The sequence below is a fragment of the Poromitra crassiceps genome (assembly GCF_964638095.1).
Source record: "Poromitra crassiceps genome assembly, chromosome: 11".
Taxonomy (NCBI): Eukaryota; Metazoa; Chordata; class Actinopteri; order Beryciformes; family Melamphaidae; genus Poromitra; species Poromitra crassiceps.
In genome coordinates, this window is record NC_139643.1 from 50,837,837 (window position 1) to 50,855,116 (window position 17,280).

The 17,280-nt window shown below is 43.4% G+C and overlaps 1 protein-coding gene across 1 annotated transcript; it reads right to left on the bottom strand.

Annotated features, from left to right (window-relative positions):
• Positions 1-726: 726 nt before the first annotated feature.
• On the bottom strand, positions 727-14,199 carry LOC310785092 (dipeptidase 1-like; the record flags this gene model as incomplete). Its single annotated transcript, XM_083646078.1, has 10 exons — positions 727-987; positions 2,000-2,135; positions 2,928-3,003; positions 3,105-3,189; positions 4,035-4,211; positions 6,690-6,759; positions 7,793-7,943; positions 8,568-8,700; positions 11,517-11,643; positions 14,153-14,199. The coding sequence occupies 10 exons, from the start codon at positions 14,197-14,199 to the stop codon at positions 727-729; spliced, it is 1,263 nt and encodes a 420-aa protein (XP_083502204.1).
• Between the last annotated feature and the right edge of the window lie 3,081 nt (positions 14,200-17,280).

The window sequence follows — 17,280 nt, forward strand, 5'->3', positions numbered from 1 at the left end:
AGCCGACTACCCACAATGCATTACGTTATCCCAGCACCCGAACGACAAGGCTGTAGAGCAGAATGGCTCTGCTGTAAAAGGGTAAAATCCTCATAGACGTTTTTTTGTCAGGGGCTGGGGGGTTATCTAAATTGGTTACACCGGAAATAGAACCCATACTTAACGTAAGGCAAAATGGCCGCCAAAAATAAGGTGGATAAAGATAACGGAAGTGATGTGAGAAATCATATTTGCTTGAAAGGGAAGAAAAAGTAGAAATTATATTTTCCCGATATAGAATAATGCTACATTTCTATTGGAATTCATAGTAGGTTATTTTAATCAAACTACTGGACCCGTGGGAGTCGGTCACATCACTTATGACATCATTGCAGAGAGATATGAACATGCTTTCCAACAAGATAAGATACAATATGGAGGATACAGTAACAGCAGAGATATGATCAACCAAACACAAGGTTCACAAACTATTTTGAGGAGTTTATAAGACAGGCTGTTACACTAGAAATCCAGTTGAATTCCAGAGTCAACTCGGGTTTATTGCTCTACTATCGCTTGACTTTACTCAATGCGTTCTATCACATCGGATCCCGGCTGACAGCTTCAAGTGTTTTTCTTCAGAAAACTGCAGTGGTTTTGGTTTTTGGACAAAGGCATTTCTGACAAGGTGTTGTTGAAAGTTGCAGACCATCTTTTTGGCCCAGGCCGGGAATCTGCCCCAACAAGCTATAAAGCGGTTTGTGTGATGAGACTGTTGAGAACCACAGAGAGCACAAGTGCCATCAGGCTGACAGACTGGGCAGCAGCATCGTTGTCTGTTTCCTGGTTGCTGCTTGGGTGGTGGTTGGTGCTGGGGTCGTGGTTGGTGCTGGGGTCAGAGTTGGTGCTGGGGTCGGGGTAACCATAGCTTGTCCTGCAGGTGTTCTTCACTTCCTCATACGAGATCGGCACATCGTCTGGAGCAGAGCCTTCCAGGCTGTCACGCACCTGAGAGACACAGGATTAGACGAGACGAGAGCAGCAAAAATCACCAGTCTAACCGAATTGCCCTCCATTAGAAAAAGTGCACTTTGATTGCAATGATTTTTCTAACTACTTTCTACAAAGTGCTACTCTCTCTAGTAGTCCATCAAAATGTCTTAGCTGTCACGGATTATGTTGCATAGTTGTTTTCTGTACTGGTGACAAAATGTGATATTGTAAGTCGCTTTGGACAAAAGCGTCTGCTAAATCAGGGGTTCCCAACCTTTTTTGTGCCGCGGACCGGTAGATAGTTGGAAAAAATTGTCGTAATGGTAGTTGAAACATAGTTTCAAGTTGACGTTTATTTATGTTTGTAGTTTGTAAAAAAAATATTTTTTATTTATTTATATATTTTATTTATTTGGACCGGGCTCGCGGCCCGGTACCAAATGCGTTGCGGCCCGGTACCGGTCCGCGGCCCGGTGGTTGGGAACCACTGTGCTAAATGACACAATGTAATGTAATATAGTGCCTGGGCGTCGAGTAGGCAGCAGTATTTGACAATTTAGTTGGAGCTCAGTCAACTTTATTTAATGTTAGTTTTCATTGTGAATCAGAAAATGGCCGGGGGGCCACTCGGCACCCTATCGCGGGCGGCATCTGGCCACCGGGCCACAAGTTGATGCCGGGTCCAGACCTTGGAATCTGCCCACTCCACCAAGTTGAGTTTTGGCTTCTTCTTTAGAAGATGGAAATAGAGTGTGGTAACCGTGGTAACCAGGTGACAATTCAGTCTGATTATCAGGCTGCTATAACGGTGCAGCAATATGATTTAGCAGCCAACACATACTGTATGTCAATAACATGTTCAAAAGACAAAAAGCGTTGCTCATATGCACGGTCAAACTAACCACTCAGAGCTTTCACGTTCTCTCCCATACAGAGAGAGAAAGAGACAGGCCAGGGCTAGGGTTTGCCTGTGTGTGTGTGTGTGTGTGTGTGTGTGTGTGTGTGTGTGTGTGTGTGTGTGTCTCACCCTCTCCACCTCTCGGAGCACTCGGAGCAGGTTGTTTCCCAGAGCTGAGGTGACCTCCTGGTCGGTCCAGCCTCTCCTCAGCAGCTCAGCCACCAGAGCAGGAACCTTGGACACGTCCTCCAGACCCTCCGGTACTCTGACAGTGCCACACACACACACACACACACACACACACACACACACACACACACACACACACACACACACACACACACACACACACACACACACACACACACACACACACACACACGCAACGCTGCGTCAAAGAAAAGTAAATAATAATAAAATAAAATAAATAAAAATGATCTTTCACCTACATCTAGGTTCCCACGGGTCCTTGAAATCCTCGAAAGTTTGTGAATTTGAAAAAAATAAACCAAGGCCTTAAAAGTTTGTGAAGAACTAGACATGGGTCCTTGAAAGTGCGAAGAAGAAGGCAAGAGAGCACATAGTCTGCCTGCCATCACTAACACAGCACAGTTGAGAAGTGTTCACACATTCAAGCCTCGCTCTTTTTAATTGGATGTGAGCTTCTGTTTTGTAAATAAGAAGTTGTTCTTAATGACTTGTCTGGTAATAAAGGTAAAAAAAAAAGTAATTCTTATTGTAACAATACTTGATCCATGTCTCAAACTATGCCATGTTGGCTCCTTGAATTTGGGGAAAATGTCCTTGAAAGTCCTTGAATGTGATGTTGAGAAAGGTGTGGGAACCCTGTCAATAGTTTTAGCTGAACATTGTTGTTAATGTCTGTAAAAAATATATATCATTTTTTAGACTCGTCTGGAAAGAATAGGTTTTTACTTCTTTAGTACTCGCATATAACTTTGCCAACAGTTACAGTAAGTTAAACTGCATTGTTATTATTATTATTATTATCATCATCATCATCATCATCATACATTTATATATTTTTTGTACTCACCTTTCCACTCCATCATAATCTCCACCAAAACCAATGATGCTGGCCCCAGCCACTTTCTTGATGTGGTCAAAGTGATCTAAAGGGGAAATAATGATCACAGTATGTTTGTTTTATCATTGGGTTTACAGTAGTTGTCTGTGCGGCGGAAGGTTAAAGGTCAAAGTAACAGTAAGTTACCGGCAACGTTGGAGAGGTTAGCCGTCTGGCTGCACGTCACATAGTCATTACAGAAGTTCACCATGACAATGCCTTGCGTTTCATTCTGGGGAAGAGACAGAGACAGGATGTCATGTGACACACAAACTCTCTGACCGAGGAACCCTGATCAGGTGATCTTAGACCTGGTCTAAAATCTCCACTGGGAATGGAAGAGACTGTGACCATATTTGACGATACTACTGTAGCCACCTCTGCAGCAGCAGTGAGATCTGATCTGCAGCAGCAGTGAGATCTGATCTGCAGCAGCACTGAGATCTGATCTGGACACGAAGATATTGATATGGATTGAGAAAATACGCATATGGATTCAGTCACAAAAGTGCGACTGGAAATAACTTGACCACCACTTGATTCTGTTTCCTTTGGGGGAGTAGATTATTTCTCTATTTGACTTTTAATGTCTGGCATTTTGCCTGTTCTTTTACATGAATTTCATCTTTTTTCGCTTTGTAATCTTTGTATTACCCGCTGCTCTTTTCTTTGATCTTCATGTAAAGCACTTTGAATTGCTTCTGTCTATGAAATGTGCTACACAAAAAACATGCCTTCCCTATAGCTATTAGGATAGGAAGGAAGGAAGGAAGGAGGAAGCACTCATTTCTGCTTTTGTCAGATAGGAGATACTGAGACTTCTCTCCTCTCCCTCCCTTGCTGTCTCCTCCTCTCCTCCGCTTTCCCCTCATCTCTCTTCTCCTCCCCTTCCTCTTCTTTCCCGTCTCCTCTCTCCTCCTCTTTTCTCTTCTCTCCTCTGGTGTCCCCCTCTGTCCTCTTCTCTCCCTTCCTCTCCTCTCCCTCTGTCTGTCTGTTATTTCTCAGCTCACTCTCCTGAGGATGTGATCAGGCACGTTCCTCGTTGTGAGGGCAGACAGAGTAGACGGAGATACTCACCACTCTCCGGAGGATGTGATCAGGCACGTTCCTCTTGTGTGGACAGATAGAGTAGGCAGAGGAGTGGCTGAAGATGACCGGGGCAGCAGACATGTCCAGCACCTGGTGCATCACTCTGATGCTCACATGAGCCAGGTCGATCAGCATCCCCAGACGGTTCATCTCCACAATCAGTTGCTGTTGTGGGCAAGGATTCTGACTGTTAGAATGATCATTCACAAACACTCCTCCCTCTTTATTTTCTCTGATATTTAAAGCTGCATTCAGCGATGTTTTTGTGTTAAAGTAAGTGTTAATTGGCTCTATATTCTGACAGCAATCACTCAAATAGAGTGTTTGGTCAGTGACTTGGAACCCCCAACTGCTGTCCTCTATCTCTCTCCTGTAGTCCTGCAGGCAGGGCGGACGTATCTCCTGTCCTCTATCTCTCTCCTGTAGTCCTGCAGGCAGGGCGGACGTATCTCCTGTCCTCTATCTCTCTCCTGTAGTCCTGCAGGCTGGGCGGACGTATCTCCTGTCCTCTATCTCTCTCCTGTAGTCCTGCAGGCAGGGCGGACGTATCTCCTGTCCTCTATCTCTCTCCTGTAGTCCTGCAGGCAGGGCGGACGTATCTCCACAACCGTAACTCGTAGAGACTCATTGTTTAAGCTGGTTTTGCTGACAACAAATCCTAGCAAACAATTGGCAGGATGAGGGATTCACAGGAGGCCGGCCAGCTTCTTTGTTCTCAAACATTTTTGCCATAAAGGAGAAGGTGAAAGGATCGACTACTGCTCTCACAGGAACAGAGACTAACTGCTCTCACAGGAACAGAGACTAACTGCTCTCACAGGAACTATATGTAGTGTTGATCATATAGTGAACTATATGTAGTGTTTATCCTATAGTGAACTACTGTATATGGGGAAGGATCAAACAAGTTTCGGACACTACCTCACTCGACAAACACGACAGCATTGCATTGTGGTATATGGGAGAAAATGTAGGTTACATTCTCTGTTCACTAGAAATTGCAGTGCATTGTGGGTATTCTATAGTGGAGGGAATCAAAATAACAGATGAGAATTCAGACACTAGTTCAAAATGGCCAACACACTATATAGTGGCTGATGGGTCTAATCAGCACCATTGCCTGCAGCTGTGACGAGGTGATTGAGGTGAGGGAAGTGGTGGATTGTGGGAGTTGGAGTCCAGAAGTCACTCTTTTGTACATACATGTACATGTAAAGGTCTATGGGATTTTTGTAGGGTGATTTTGGTTAAATGCTTGAAATAACGTCTGTGGTTAACAAATGTTTATTATACAGCAAACTTCAGCAAGATAATCTTCACAAATGAGGACCACTTTTATGATTTTTGGCTAATCAGTGAATTGACGTTACTGTAACAACGATCAAAGGCAGTATGGATTATACTGGACATGTACTGTAAATATCTGGTAAGCCTTACGTGTTCTACAACACTGTATTGTTAGTAACATTACTGCTAAAAGTGCTAACGTTACGTTAACCAGGTGGTTAGTGCGGCTGGTAAGCTGGTAAGCTAGCAGCAGGCGTTCTGTTCTCATCCGTTTCTCCTCACAAAAAGCGTTCCAGTAGCTGCACCTTTTACACACCAAAAAGACAGTGACAAACACTACGACGTGTGCATTCATCCAGTATGCTGTGTTACTGCTATTTTAACACGTTCACTGCCGTTGACGAGATATCTCGTCTTTAAAAAAAAAACGGTTGACTGCCGTTGACGAGATATCTCGTCTTAAAATTATTTTTATTTTTTTGACGGTGGGACGTCGATCAACCCCTTTTACATTTCATATTAAAATATGGGAGGTATTGAATGTGTATAATCTATTTTACCGACCCACTAAGTGGCGACAGTGCTCTCCAGACGAGAGAAAGCCAAGCAAAAACAGCCGCGTGAGGAAGCCATTCTCATGAAAATGGATTGGCGAAAACGCTTTCGCTTTCGCGCAGGGAGCTGGCGGTGGGGGATTGCAAATTTGCATAATAGATTACGGGTGGAACACACTTTGAAACACGCAGCATAAATAAGACCAGAATCGCAAAAGCTTCATCAAAGCTCTCAACCGAAACCCCAAGAAACGAGCGAGCCGATCCAGACTCGCCCAAAGAGCGGCCACCAGCAGACAGGCAGCAGCAGCAGCAGCAACTCGCTTGTGACACGCCCGCTGCAGAGCCAGGGAGGCAGGAGGAGAACACACATGGAGGGAGGAGTTTGAAGGAGAGGGGGGTTTCCTGCTGTTATGGAGGAAATTACTGTTCAAAACTATTGTTTAGATGTCTGACGTCTTACTGATGCCAAAAATGAATGGTTAAAGTGACTGTTCTATCGAATTTCACAAAAAGGCATTTTTCTCACCTTAAATTTTCAGACGCTGAAACCATGCTGTATTCAAGTGCTAATGCCTACATAACTACTAACTCTACAAACTAACTCTTTTAGACAGAGAAAGCACACATTCTATTAGTTCTTTTAAGAGATTTTGTGTTCACAAAATCTTAGCAGAAAATAATCCTCGGCTGTTGAAAGATGAGCCAGAATCCTCAAAAAAAAACCTTGGCAGAAGCTACCTACAGTAAAAAAAAAACGGCTGGCAGTGAATGTGTTAAAAGTCAGTTTTCCACCACTGACCTTTCCAAATGAAGATAGGCCATTGTGCTCAGACGTCTCTGAGCCACCGTCGACAAGCCAGGTATCCGCCCTGACAGGACACAAGATGTTAACACCAGGAGGCGGAGTCAATGAAAGGCATAAAAATAAAGGAAGACAGATGGATGGACGCTTCTCCATAATCTAGGCCCGATAACTCTTTGACCTTTGACCTAACACTGCAGATTACGCCTGCTCTAGTCATTAGCCTATCAGAACACAGCAGATTACCCCTGCTCTAGTCATTAGCCTATCAGAACACAGCAGATTACCCCTGCTCTAGTCATCAGCCTATCAGAACACTTTTAGCTTGTTGAAGCAATAATGATAGGGGGGGAAACATCAGTAATATGTTTGATTTTTCATTAAGAGAAAGCACTGCTGATATTGATACAAAAGACTAATATATCTGTTAATTTTTAGTATTGATACTCAACAATACTATCGATACCTGTTGCAAATGAGTATTGTATCCATTTCAAATTTTAATTTAATTAAAACATTTTTTTTAATTGATCCTTATTGATACTTTCGACAACCCTACTATGTTCCCTCAGCCCTACAATATGTTCCCTCTGATCAGTGCCTAATGCAATATTTCTTTTACCAGGGTGGCAAAGGCATGACCCGCCCTACTCTGCCTCTGATTGGCTTACCCTGATATTTTACCCTAACCTTAACCAATCATCACACCTCATGCCTAAATCAATCATCACTCCTCATGCCTAAACCTAACCAATCATCACTCCTCATGCCTAAACCTGACCAATCATCACTCCCCATGCCTAAAGCTAACCAATGAGAGGCAGAGAAGGGTGGGTCATGCCTTCACCATCCTGGGGAAAGAAATGTTAGGTACAGTACCTACCAAACGACCCTAACCCTTAACCAATGCTGAGGGAACATAGAGACGACCCCCATGAACACAGACGGCTGGGCTGTTTTACTCACATCTCTGAGACACTGTGTCAAACAAATACATATTGAGGACAATTCTTCATTTTAGCTCCGTCTGTGTGTGTGTGTGTGTGTGAGTGTGTGTGTGTGTGAGAGTGTGTGTGTGAGAGAGAGAGAGAGAGACCTACCAGGGTGTGTTGCAGTTGTGTGTGAGGGTGAGGTAGCGGACCCCTAGGTGGTACATGGTGCGCAGGGTTCCCAGACTGCTGTCGACAGAGTGACCCCCCTCCACCCCAATCAGACTAGCTGTCTTGTTCTGCTGGAAGGCCTCCATGATATCTGTGTAGTGCAGAGAGAGACCAGAGTGATGCTTCCAACCATATGTATCATGTGTGTTGATCATATAGTAAACTATATGTAGTGTTGATCATATAGTTCACTATATGTAGTGTTTATCATATAGTAAACTATATGTAGTGTTGATCATATAGTTCACTATATGTAGTGTTGGTAAACTATATGTAGTGTTGATCATATAGTTCACTATATTATAGTGTATCGCTACTTTCTACTGCACGCCATGCACAGAGAAGACAAGGGCATCGATCTTCTCGTCTTACTATTGGCAATATGGCAAATAGGCGAATGGCCCAAAATGTTGGTGTGCTAAAATGTCTCCATGAGTATGTAGTGTGTAATTACATGTATGTAGTGTGTAATTAAATGTATGTAGAGTGTAACTAAATGTATGTAGAGTGTAACTAAATGTATGTAGTGTGTAACTAAATGTATGTAGTGTGTAATTACATGTCTGTAGTGTGTACGGTAATTAAATTTATGTAGAGTGTAACTAAATGTATGTAGTGTGTAACTAAATGTATGTAGTGTGTAACTAAATGTATGTAGTGAACTAAATGTATGTAGTGTGTAACTAAATGTATGTAGTGTGTAACTAAAAGTCACCTTGGCTGCTGGTGGCAAACATGAATGTCTCTGGGTATTTCTGACAGATCCTGTGGACCACGTCGATCTGCTCCAGCGTCTGTCTGACGCCATCTTTATGCTGAGTGGCGCACGGCACATAAGCCGACCAGAACTAACAGAGGAACAAAGGCAACATTTGGATTAATACATTCAGGAGGACTGAAAAAGGACAAATATACTGAGCTGGTACATTTTATTTTCCTGCACCGCCTTCTGTCACATGCAGGCAGATCCATCATCCACACTTTCCAGCTCCATACTTGATGCTAAATGGTCCTCAACGTGGGCTCCAGGAACTACCAGGGCTCCTAGACGGGGTTCCAGAGGGTCCCTCAGTACATTTCTGAAGTTAACACAATAGGCCCTTTTCACGCCGGCCATTTCTTTCTTCAATGATTGGAAGTCGGAAAAACCCTCATTACTGTTTTGCTTGCACCTGTGTTTACCCTGCCTTTTCGACACAAAATGGCCAACGTGAAAAGGGCCTATTATGCAATACAAATAGTCGAGGAATTCTGGACAAAATCATGATCTAACAAAAAATATTCTCGGATTTGGGTTCAAGAGACAAAATCTCATCAAATGGGGGTCTGTGGCCCTAATGTGGACCAAATTAGGGGTCCTTGATATGAAAAACGTTGAGAAACAAGTGTCCTAAATGATCTCTTGGCAGGTTATGTATATTCTAAATTCTGTTATTTGGAGTGGTCCCCTCTATCCCAAGATGCCGTTATTTCCTTAATAGCGCAGTGTATTTCAGAATGGGACAAGGCCCTGGTGGTTACAAGCAATTAAAAAAATCACAATATTGTGTTCTCAGTAATTGAATGTGATCTGATCAATACATTTCATGGAGGTTATCGTTAGCCGACCTGGAGGATTCTGTAATGCATTCATTCCCTGGCGTCTGAGATGATGCTTTACACATCGGTTATGAACATAAGATGGGGGAGGCAGAGGATAATAACCAATCCTTTGGACTCGACGAATTTTGGCCCCAACATTATGCCAGAAAAAAAATTCACATTCTAAAAAGGATTTATTTTTAAAAACACTGGAGTGAAAAAGTTGTAAAGCAGTGTTTCTAAAAAATACATCTTTTTAAACTTTCTATCACCTGTATGTTTGAAAATGAACTTACACATTCGCTTAATTCACATGATCAGAGCAGGAGCATCACCGAGCACAGTCTTTACATGGCCCTTCCTTCCATTTGCCCATGCTGTGTGAACTCAGGCATGTAGTCTGTACCTGTGCTCCCAGCATGTAGTCTGTACCTGTGCTCCCAGCATGTAGTCTGTACCTGTGCTCCCAGCATGTAGTCTGTACCTGTGCTCCCAGCATGTAGTCTGTACCTGTGCTCCCAGCATGTAGTCTGTACCTGTGCTCCCAGCATGTAGTCTGTACCTGCATGTAGTCTGTACCTGCATGTAGTCTGTACCTGTGCTCCCAGCACAGTCTGTACCTGCATGTAGTCTGTACCTGTGCTCCCAGCACAGTCTGTACCTGCATGTAGTCTGTACCTGTGCTCCCAGCACAGTCTGTACCTGCATGTAGTCTGTACCTGTGCTCCCAGCACAGTCTGTACCTGCATGTAGTCTGTACCTGTGCTCCCAGCAGTCTGTACCTGCATGTAGTCTGTACCTGTGCTCCCAGCACAGTCTGTACCTGCATGTAGTCTGTACCTGTGCTCCCAGCCGCCCCGACATAATAGTCCAGGGGTTCTAGGGCTGCACGATATGAGGAAAAGCTGCGATGTGCGATAACACTGTTCAATATTACGATGACGATATGACCTGCGATAAATAACAAAATGCTATAAACAAAAATATTAATGGGTAGGGGTGCTCCGATCCGGCTAAGCCACGATCCGATCCGATTCCGATTCCTGGGGTCACGTTCCGATTCCAGAATCGATTCTCGATTCCAACGATTCTCGATTCCAGAATCTAGAATCGATTCTCAATTATGTAGTTTTATATTGCAATAACACACAAAGGTAAATCTAAGACAAAAAATGACAAATGTATTAATGCTGAACTTCAAATTCAACTTCTGAAGTATTACAGTGAGGGCCTAAATTCATTTTGCAATATGAGTGTGTTAATTTAAGCATACGTATCAGTAAGTGGCACGGGATTCTCAAAGCCTGTGTTGAGGGTCATACGAACAAAAATGCACTCTTGAAGCTAAAAAAAATCCAAAACCAACAAGTTAATTATTTACATTTTTACTTCAATGTAGAACAGTCATTTCCTACACGAGATCACTTTTAGCCTTTTAGTCATAACGATTATTGAAAGATATTCCATATTCTAGACTGAAATGTTATAACAGAATGGAGTATTGGCCAGAATTACATGAACATTTCAGCCGGTATCTTGCATGTTGCGTTCAGGTGCACTGTAAAAAAAACAATATATATATATATATATATATATATATATATAATTTTTTTTATTGCGATAACACGTGACTTTTGCGATGTGTTCATCGCGCATTTTCATATCGCGATGACGATGAAAATACGATTAATCGTGCAGCCCTAAGGGGTTCCCAACCTTTTTTGGCTTGTGACCCCACTTGGACCATCTAGGGACCACACATTCAAATGTCGGTACTCGGTACATCAGTAATATCATCAGTGACCTCATCAATACGGTTACAGTAAACAGTATGCTGACTTTTTTCCTCAGAATTCTGACTTTAATCTGAGAATTCTGACTTTAATCTGAGAATTCTGACTTTATTTTCATAATTCTGATTTTTATTCTCAGAATCTTGACTTAAACTCTTGTAAACTTGTGGTCAGAATCCTCTCAGGGGAGAAGGAAAAAAAGGGTTTTCGGGAGGGGGTTGTATTTCAGGCGACCCCATTTTGAATTCCAGGCAACCCCAAGGTTGGGAACCACTGAATATTCTATGTACCTGTGCTCCCAACCGGCCCTCCTTGATCTTGGGGATGTTGGTGTGGGTGGTGCTGAGTCTGTTCAGATCCACTTTGTTGAGCTGGTTGTTGAACTGCCTCTTCAGCTGCCATGGCAGGTCATTATGGCTGGAAGGTGAGCAGGCACACAGTGTGTAGTGATGTGGAGATCATCCTCTCATCATAAACAACACAGTGTGTAGTGATGTGGAGATCATCCTCTCATCATAAACAACACACAGTGTGTAGTGATGTGGAGATCATCCTCTCATCATAAACAACACACAGTGTGTAGTGATGTGGACATCATCCTCTCATCATAAACAACACAGTGTGTAGTGATGTGAAGATCATCCTCTCCTCATAAACAACACACAGTGTGTAGTGATGTGGACATCATCCTCTCATCATAAACAGTGTGTAGTGATGTGGAGATCATCCTCTCATCATAAACAACACAGTGTGTAGTGATGTGAAGATCATCCTCTCCTCATAAACAACACAGTGTGTAGTGATGTGGACATCATCCTCTCATCATAAACAACACACAGTGTGTAGTGATGTGAAGATCATCCTCTCATCATAAACAACACACAGTGTGTAGTGATGTGGAGATCATCCTCTCATCATAAACAACACACAGTGTGTAGTGATGTGGACATCATCCTCTCATCATAAACAACACACAGTGTGTAGTGATGTGGACATCATCCTCTCATCATAAACAACACGCAGTGTGTAGTGATGTGGAGATCATCCTCTCATCATAAACAACACACAGTGTGTAGTGATGTGGAGATCAACCTCTCATCATAAACAACACACAGTGTGTAGTGATGTGAAGATCATCCTCTCATCATAAACAGTGTGTAGTGATGTGAAGATCATCCTCTCATCATAAACAACACACCGTGTGTAGTGATGTGGACATCATCCTCTCATCATAAACAGTGTGTAGTGATGTGGAGATCAACCTCTCATCATAAACAACACACAGTGTGTAGTGATGTGGAGATCATCCTCTCATCATAAACAACACAATGTGTAGTGATGTGAAGATCATCCTCTCCTCATAAACAACACACAGTGTGTAGTGATGTGGACATCATCCTCTCATCATAAACAACACAGTGTGTAGTGATGTGGAGATCATCCTCTCATCATAAACAACACAGTGTGTAGTGATGTGGAGATCATCCTCTCATCATAAACAACACACAGTGTGTAGTGATGTGAAGATCATCCTCTCATCATAAACAACACACAGTGTGTAGTGATGTGGAGATCATCCTCTCATCATAAACAACACACAGTGTGTAGTGATGTGGAGATCATCCTCTCATCATAAACAACACACAGTGTGTAGTGATGTGAAGATCATCCTCTCATCATAAACAACACAGTGTGTAGTGATGTGGAGATCATCCTCTCATCATAAACAACACACAGTGTGTAGTGATGTGGACATCATCCTCTCATCATAAACACACAGTGTGTAGTGATGTGAAGATCATCCTCTCATCATAAACAACACACAGTGTGTAGTGATGTGAAGATCATCCTCTCATCATAAACAACACACAGTGTGTAGTGATGTGGACATCATCCTCTCATCATAAACAACACAGTGTGTAGTGATGTGGAGATCATCCTCTCATCATAAACAACACAGTGTGTAGTGATGTGGAGATCATCCTCTCATCATAAACAACACACAGTGTGTAGTGATGTGGAGATCATCCTCTCATCATAAACACACAGTGTGTAGTGATGTGGAGATCATCCTCTCATCATAAACAACACACAGTGTGTAGTGATGTGAAGATCATCCTCTCATCATAAACAACACACAGTGTGTAGTGATGTGGAGATCATCCTCTCATCATAAACAACACACAGTGTGTAGTGATGTGAAGATCATCCTCTCATCATAAACAACACACAGTGTGTAGTGATGTGGACATCACAAAGCTGTTAGACACATTGTAGCAGTGCATTAACCCCCACACATCACAAAGCAGTGAGACACATTGTAGCAGTGCATTAACCCCCACACATCACAAAGCAGTGAGACACATTGTAGCAGTGCATTAACCCCCACACATCACAAAGCTGTTAGACACATTGTAGCAGTGCATTAACCCCCACACATCACAAAGCAGTGAGACACATTGTAGCAGTGCATTAACCCCCACACATCACAAAGCTGTTAGACACATTGTAGCAGTGCATTAACCCCCACACATCACAAAGCAGTTAGACACATTGTAGCAGTGCATTAACCCCCACACATCACAAAGCTGTTAGACACATTGTAGCAGTGCATTAACCCCCACACATCACAAAGCAGTTAGACACATTGTAGCAGTGCATTAACCCCCACACATCACAAAGCTGTTAGACACATTGTAGCAGTGCATTAACCCCCACACATCACAAAGCTGTTAGACACATTGTAGCAGTGCATTAACCCCCACACATCACAAAGCAGTTACACATTGTAGCAGTGCATTAACCCCCACACATCACAAAGCTGTTAGACACATTGTAGCAGTGCATTAACCCCCACACATCACAAAGCAGTTAGACACTTTGACACGTTGTTTGTCTCTTGCTCATTTTGAGGAACATCACTTACCCGTCGATGAGTGGCGTCTCAGACATGAGCCTCAGTGCTCGGGTCATGGTGGTGTCTTCAGCCCAGATGAGTGTGAGCACACAGGACAGGAGGCACAGTGCCCCATGATACACACCCGTGTTAGGCTGCATTTCATACACACCTCCACACTCAGTTACACTGTCCTGCTCTCTGCCCCTTTAGCCCAACTGCCTGCCTGACCTTTCTTGACTCTCTATCAGCTGCTGCTCTGCCAGCACCTTCACGTTCTCTCTGATCTCTCTGACTGGTCTCCTGCCAAGTCTTTAAGTCTTTAGCTCAGGGGTGTCAAACATGCGGCCCGGGGGCCAGATCAGATCCGGCCCCCCAAAGGATGCCTTTGCAAAGTGTGAAAATTGCACTGAGAAGTCCTTCAATCCAATGTGATGCACTTGTGAAGGCTAAGAGATACCAGGTTTCAGGAGCAAGTTAAATATGAAGTCGCCTATTCATGTTATCTTCACTAAATAGTCAGCTATTTTCATTACCTTTGCTTGACTATAGAGAATTGCACACGTGGGTAAACTATCCAAGGTGAGTAGTTCACGCACCTTGTTTGCCCTCATTGATTGATACAGTTGATCTGAATAGGTGAGTAAACTATCTGTATAATTTCAAAGGGGTGGGTCAATTGTTTACTTGCGTTTACCCTCCACTACACCCCTGATTATAATGCACAGTACAGACAGTAGATTTGATAATGTGCTTGATGGTAGCTGAGATAACCCTACGTGTTGTAGGGTACCTGTAATTCTTTACACTAAGATAAACGTGAACATTTTGAGGTTTTGTCATTTATAAGTTATTATTGATTTTCATTGTCTGGGCCACTTGACACTAACACCACATTGGGTTGCATGTGGCCCGTGGACTAAAATGAGTTTGACACCCCTGCTTCAGCTTATCTCTCTGCAGAGTCCGCTCAGTCCGTTGGCTTCTTCTTTACAATCTCCTCGACTTCTCATCACTCCTCCCCGTCTTATATAGCTTAGTCGGCAAGAGGGGAGGAGGAACCGCTGTTTTTGTTAACAGCTCATCTCTCAGCTCCCAGACAATTGGTGATCTCCACCTACCAATCGTCTGGCAACTCCTTGTCAAGTTACCCCCTTATCCTCCATGGTGTTACCCCCTTATCCTCCATGGTGAAACTGGAGATAGGCTACAGCAGTGCTACTCAACTTGCGGCCCACGACAGGGTGCCGAGTGGCCTGCCGACCATCTCTTCACTATGAAAACTAGCATTGATGAAAGTTTGAGTGAGCTTCAGCTAAACTAAACTAGCATTGATGAAAGTTTGAGTGAGCTCCAGCTAAACTAAACTAGCATTGATTAAAGTTTGAGTGAGCTCCAGCTAAACTGTCAAATATCGTCACCTGCTCGCCGCCCAGGCACTTACATGTACACTTTACTAACTTAACTTAACTAACTATCCTGTGTGCACAAAGTTGTTCGGTTTCTTTTTGGAGAGATTCTTTTATTGATTTGTTTGGGAAGTGGGTTTACTCTGAACAGATTAGAGAACTGAATTGAAGTGGACAAATGTCTAACTTTTGTTGTTTATTGAAAATTTGTACACGGAATTGTTTTATTAAGTTTGTTGTAACTGAACTGACTGGGACCCATTTGCCTCCCTGCTTGGCACTCAGGATCAAAAGGGTTGGAATTGGGGGGTTAGATCACCATATGATTCCCGAGCGCGGCGCTGCTGCTGCTCACCACTCCTCCAGGGGATGGGTCAAATGCGGAGAACAAATTTCACACATTGTGTGACAATCAGTGGGACTTTACCTTTATCTTTTACCTTTACTATTTTTGGTGAATCTAGTTTGGTTGATTATTTGGACATTTTTCTTTTCTGAGTGGTTTTCATTGTACCTCCAAAATACTGCATTTATGTTGAACTATTGTGTTTGCATTGTCGCTCTGATTACTGCTCTGATTATTTCTTTGCATTCTGCTTGGTGGTTCAGATTGATGCAATGTGGCTTCATGTGTGGAATGTGGCATAGGTAATGGCGACACTCTCCTCTAGGGGTGGGAATCACCAGATGCCCACGATACGATACTAAAACGATACTTGAGTCACGATACGATAGTATTGCGATATCGCGATATATTGAATATTGCGATATTTCGATATATTGTCTAACTCCTTTTCCTACCTTTTCCTTGACCTCACTGGAAGTAAAACATGCAGTGTTTTTTTGTTTTGTTTTGTTTTTGCCCCACATGTAGGCTACATTATTACGCTTCTCTGGACTCAATACACCACTGCAGGCACGGACTGCAACATCGGGCACTTCGGGCAGATGCCCGGTGGCCTGGCATGGCATGGCCTGCAAAATATCGATACTTGGCGTCCAAATATCGATACAATATTGTCAGGCAAAATATCGCGATACTATGGTGTATCAATTTTTTCCCCCACCCCTAGTCTCCTCCCCCCTCTCTCTGATTTGTCTCCTGCCAAGTTTTTAGTTTGTCTCTCTGCAAGATAAGGAGGATGTCACAGTGCTGCCAGCCTTATCTAGATGGGAGTAGGCTCGGTGTAGCATGATGCTACCTGCTACACCGAGCAGGTAGCATCATGCTACCTGCTACACAGAGCCCCTAGCAGGTAGCATCATGCTACCTGCTACACTGAGCCTACTCCCATCTAGATAAGGCTGGCAGCACTGTGAGAGTCATGTTCTTAGATTTTTCCAGGGCCTTAACCACCTCTTCAAACCCAAACATTTAACCCAAAAGCCCAACAAGGCATCAACATCCCCCCCGCCCCCGTTCCATCTCTCTGGAAGGACATTGCAACATTCCTTGTTTTCGCCAAAACAAGAGACCGGATGGAATATTTCAGCCTGGGTGCTGATGCCTAATGACTCGTGTCATGTCAGGCCGGTACTCAACAAATCGTCTGGGGAGGTCAGAGGTCATGGTGACCCGCTTGCTGCTGACTTGCAGCCATGCCAGTACTTTTCTGTAGATGCCTCCAACTGCAAACGTTTAACCGTCAGCAACGTTGATAGCCTGGTAAACCAGCCGGTCACGTGAAGTCACATTTCACTTGGTTCTACCAGACCGTCTGCTCTGTGTTTTGCACAGTGGGCTTGTGT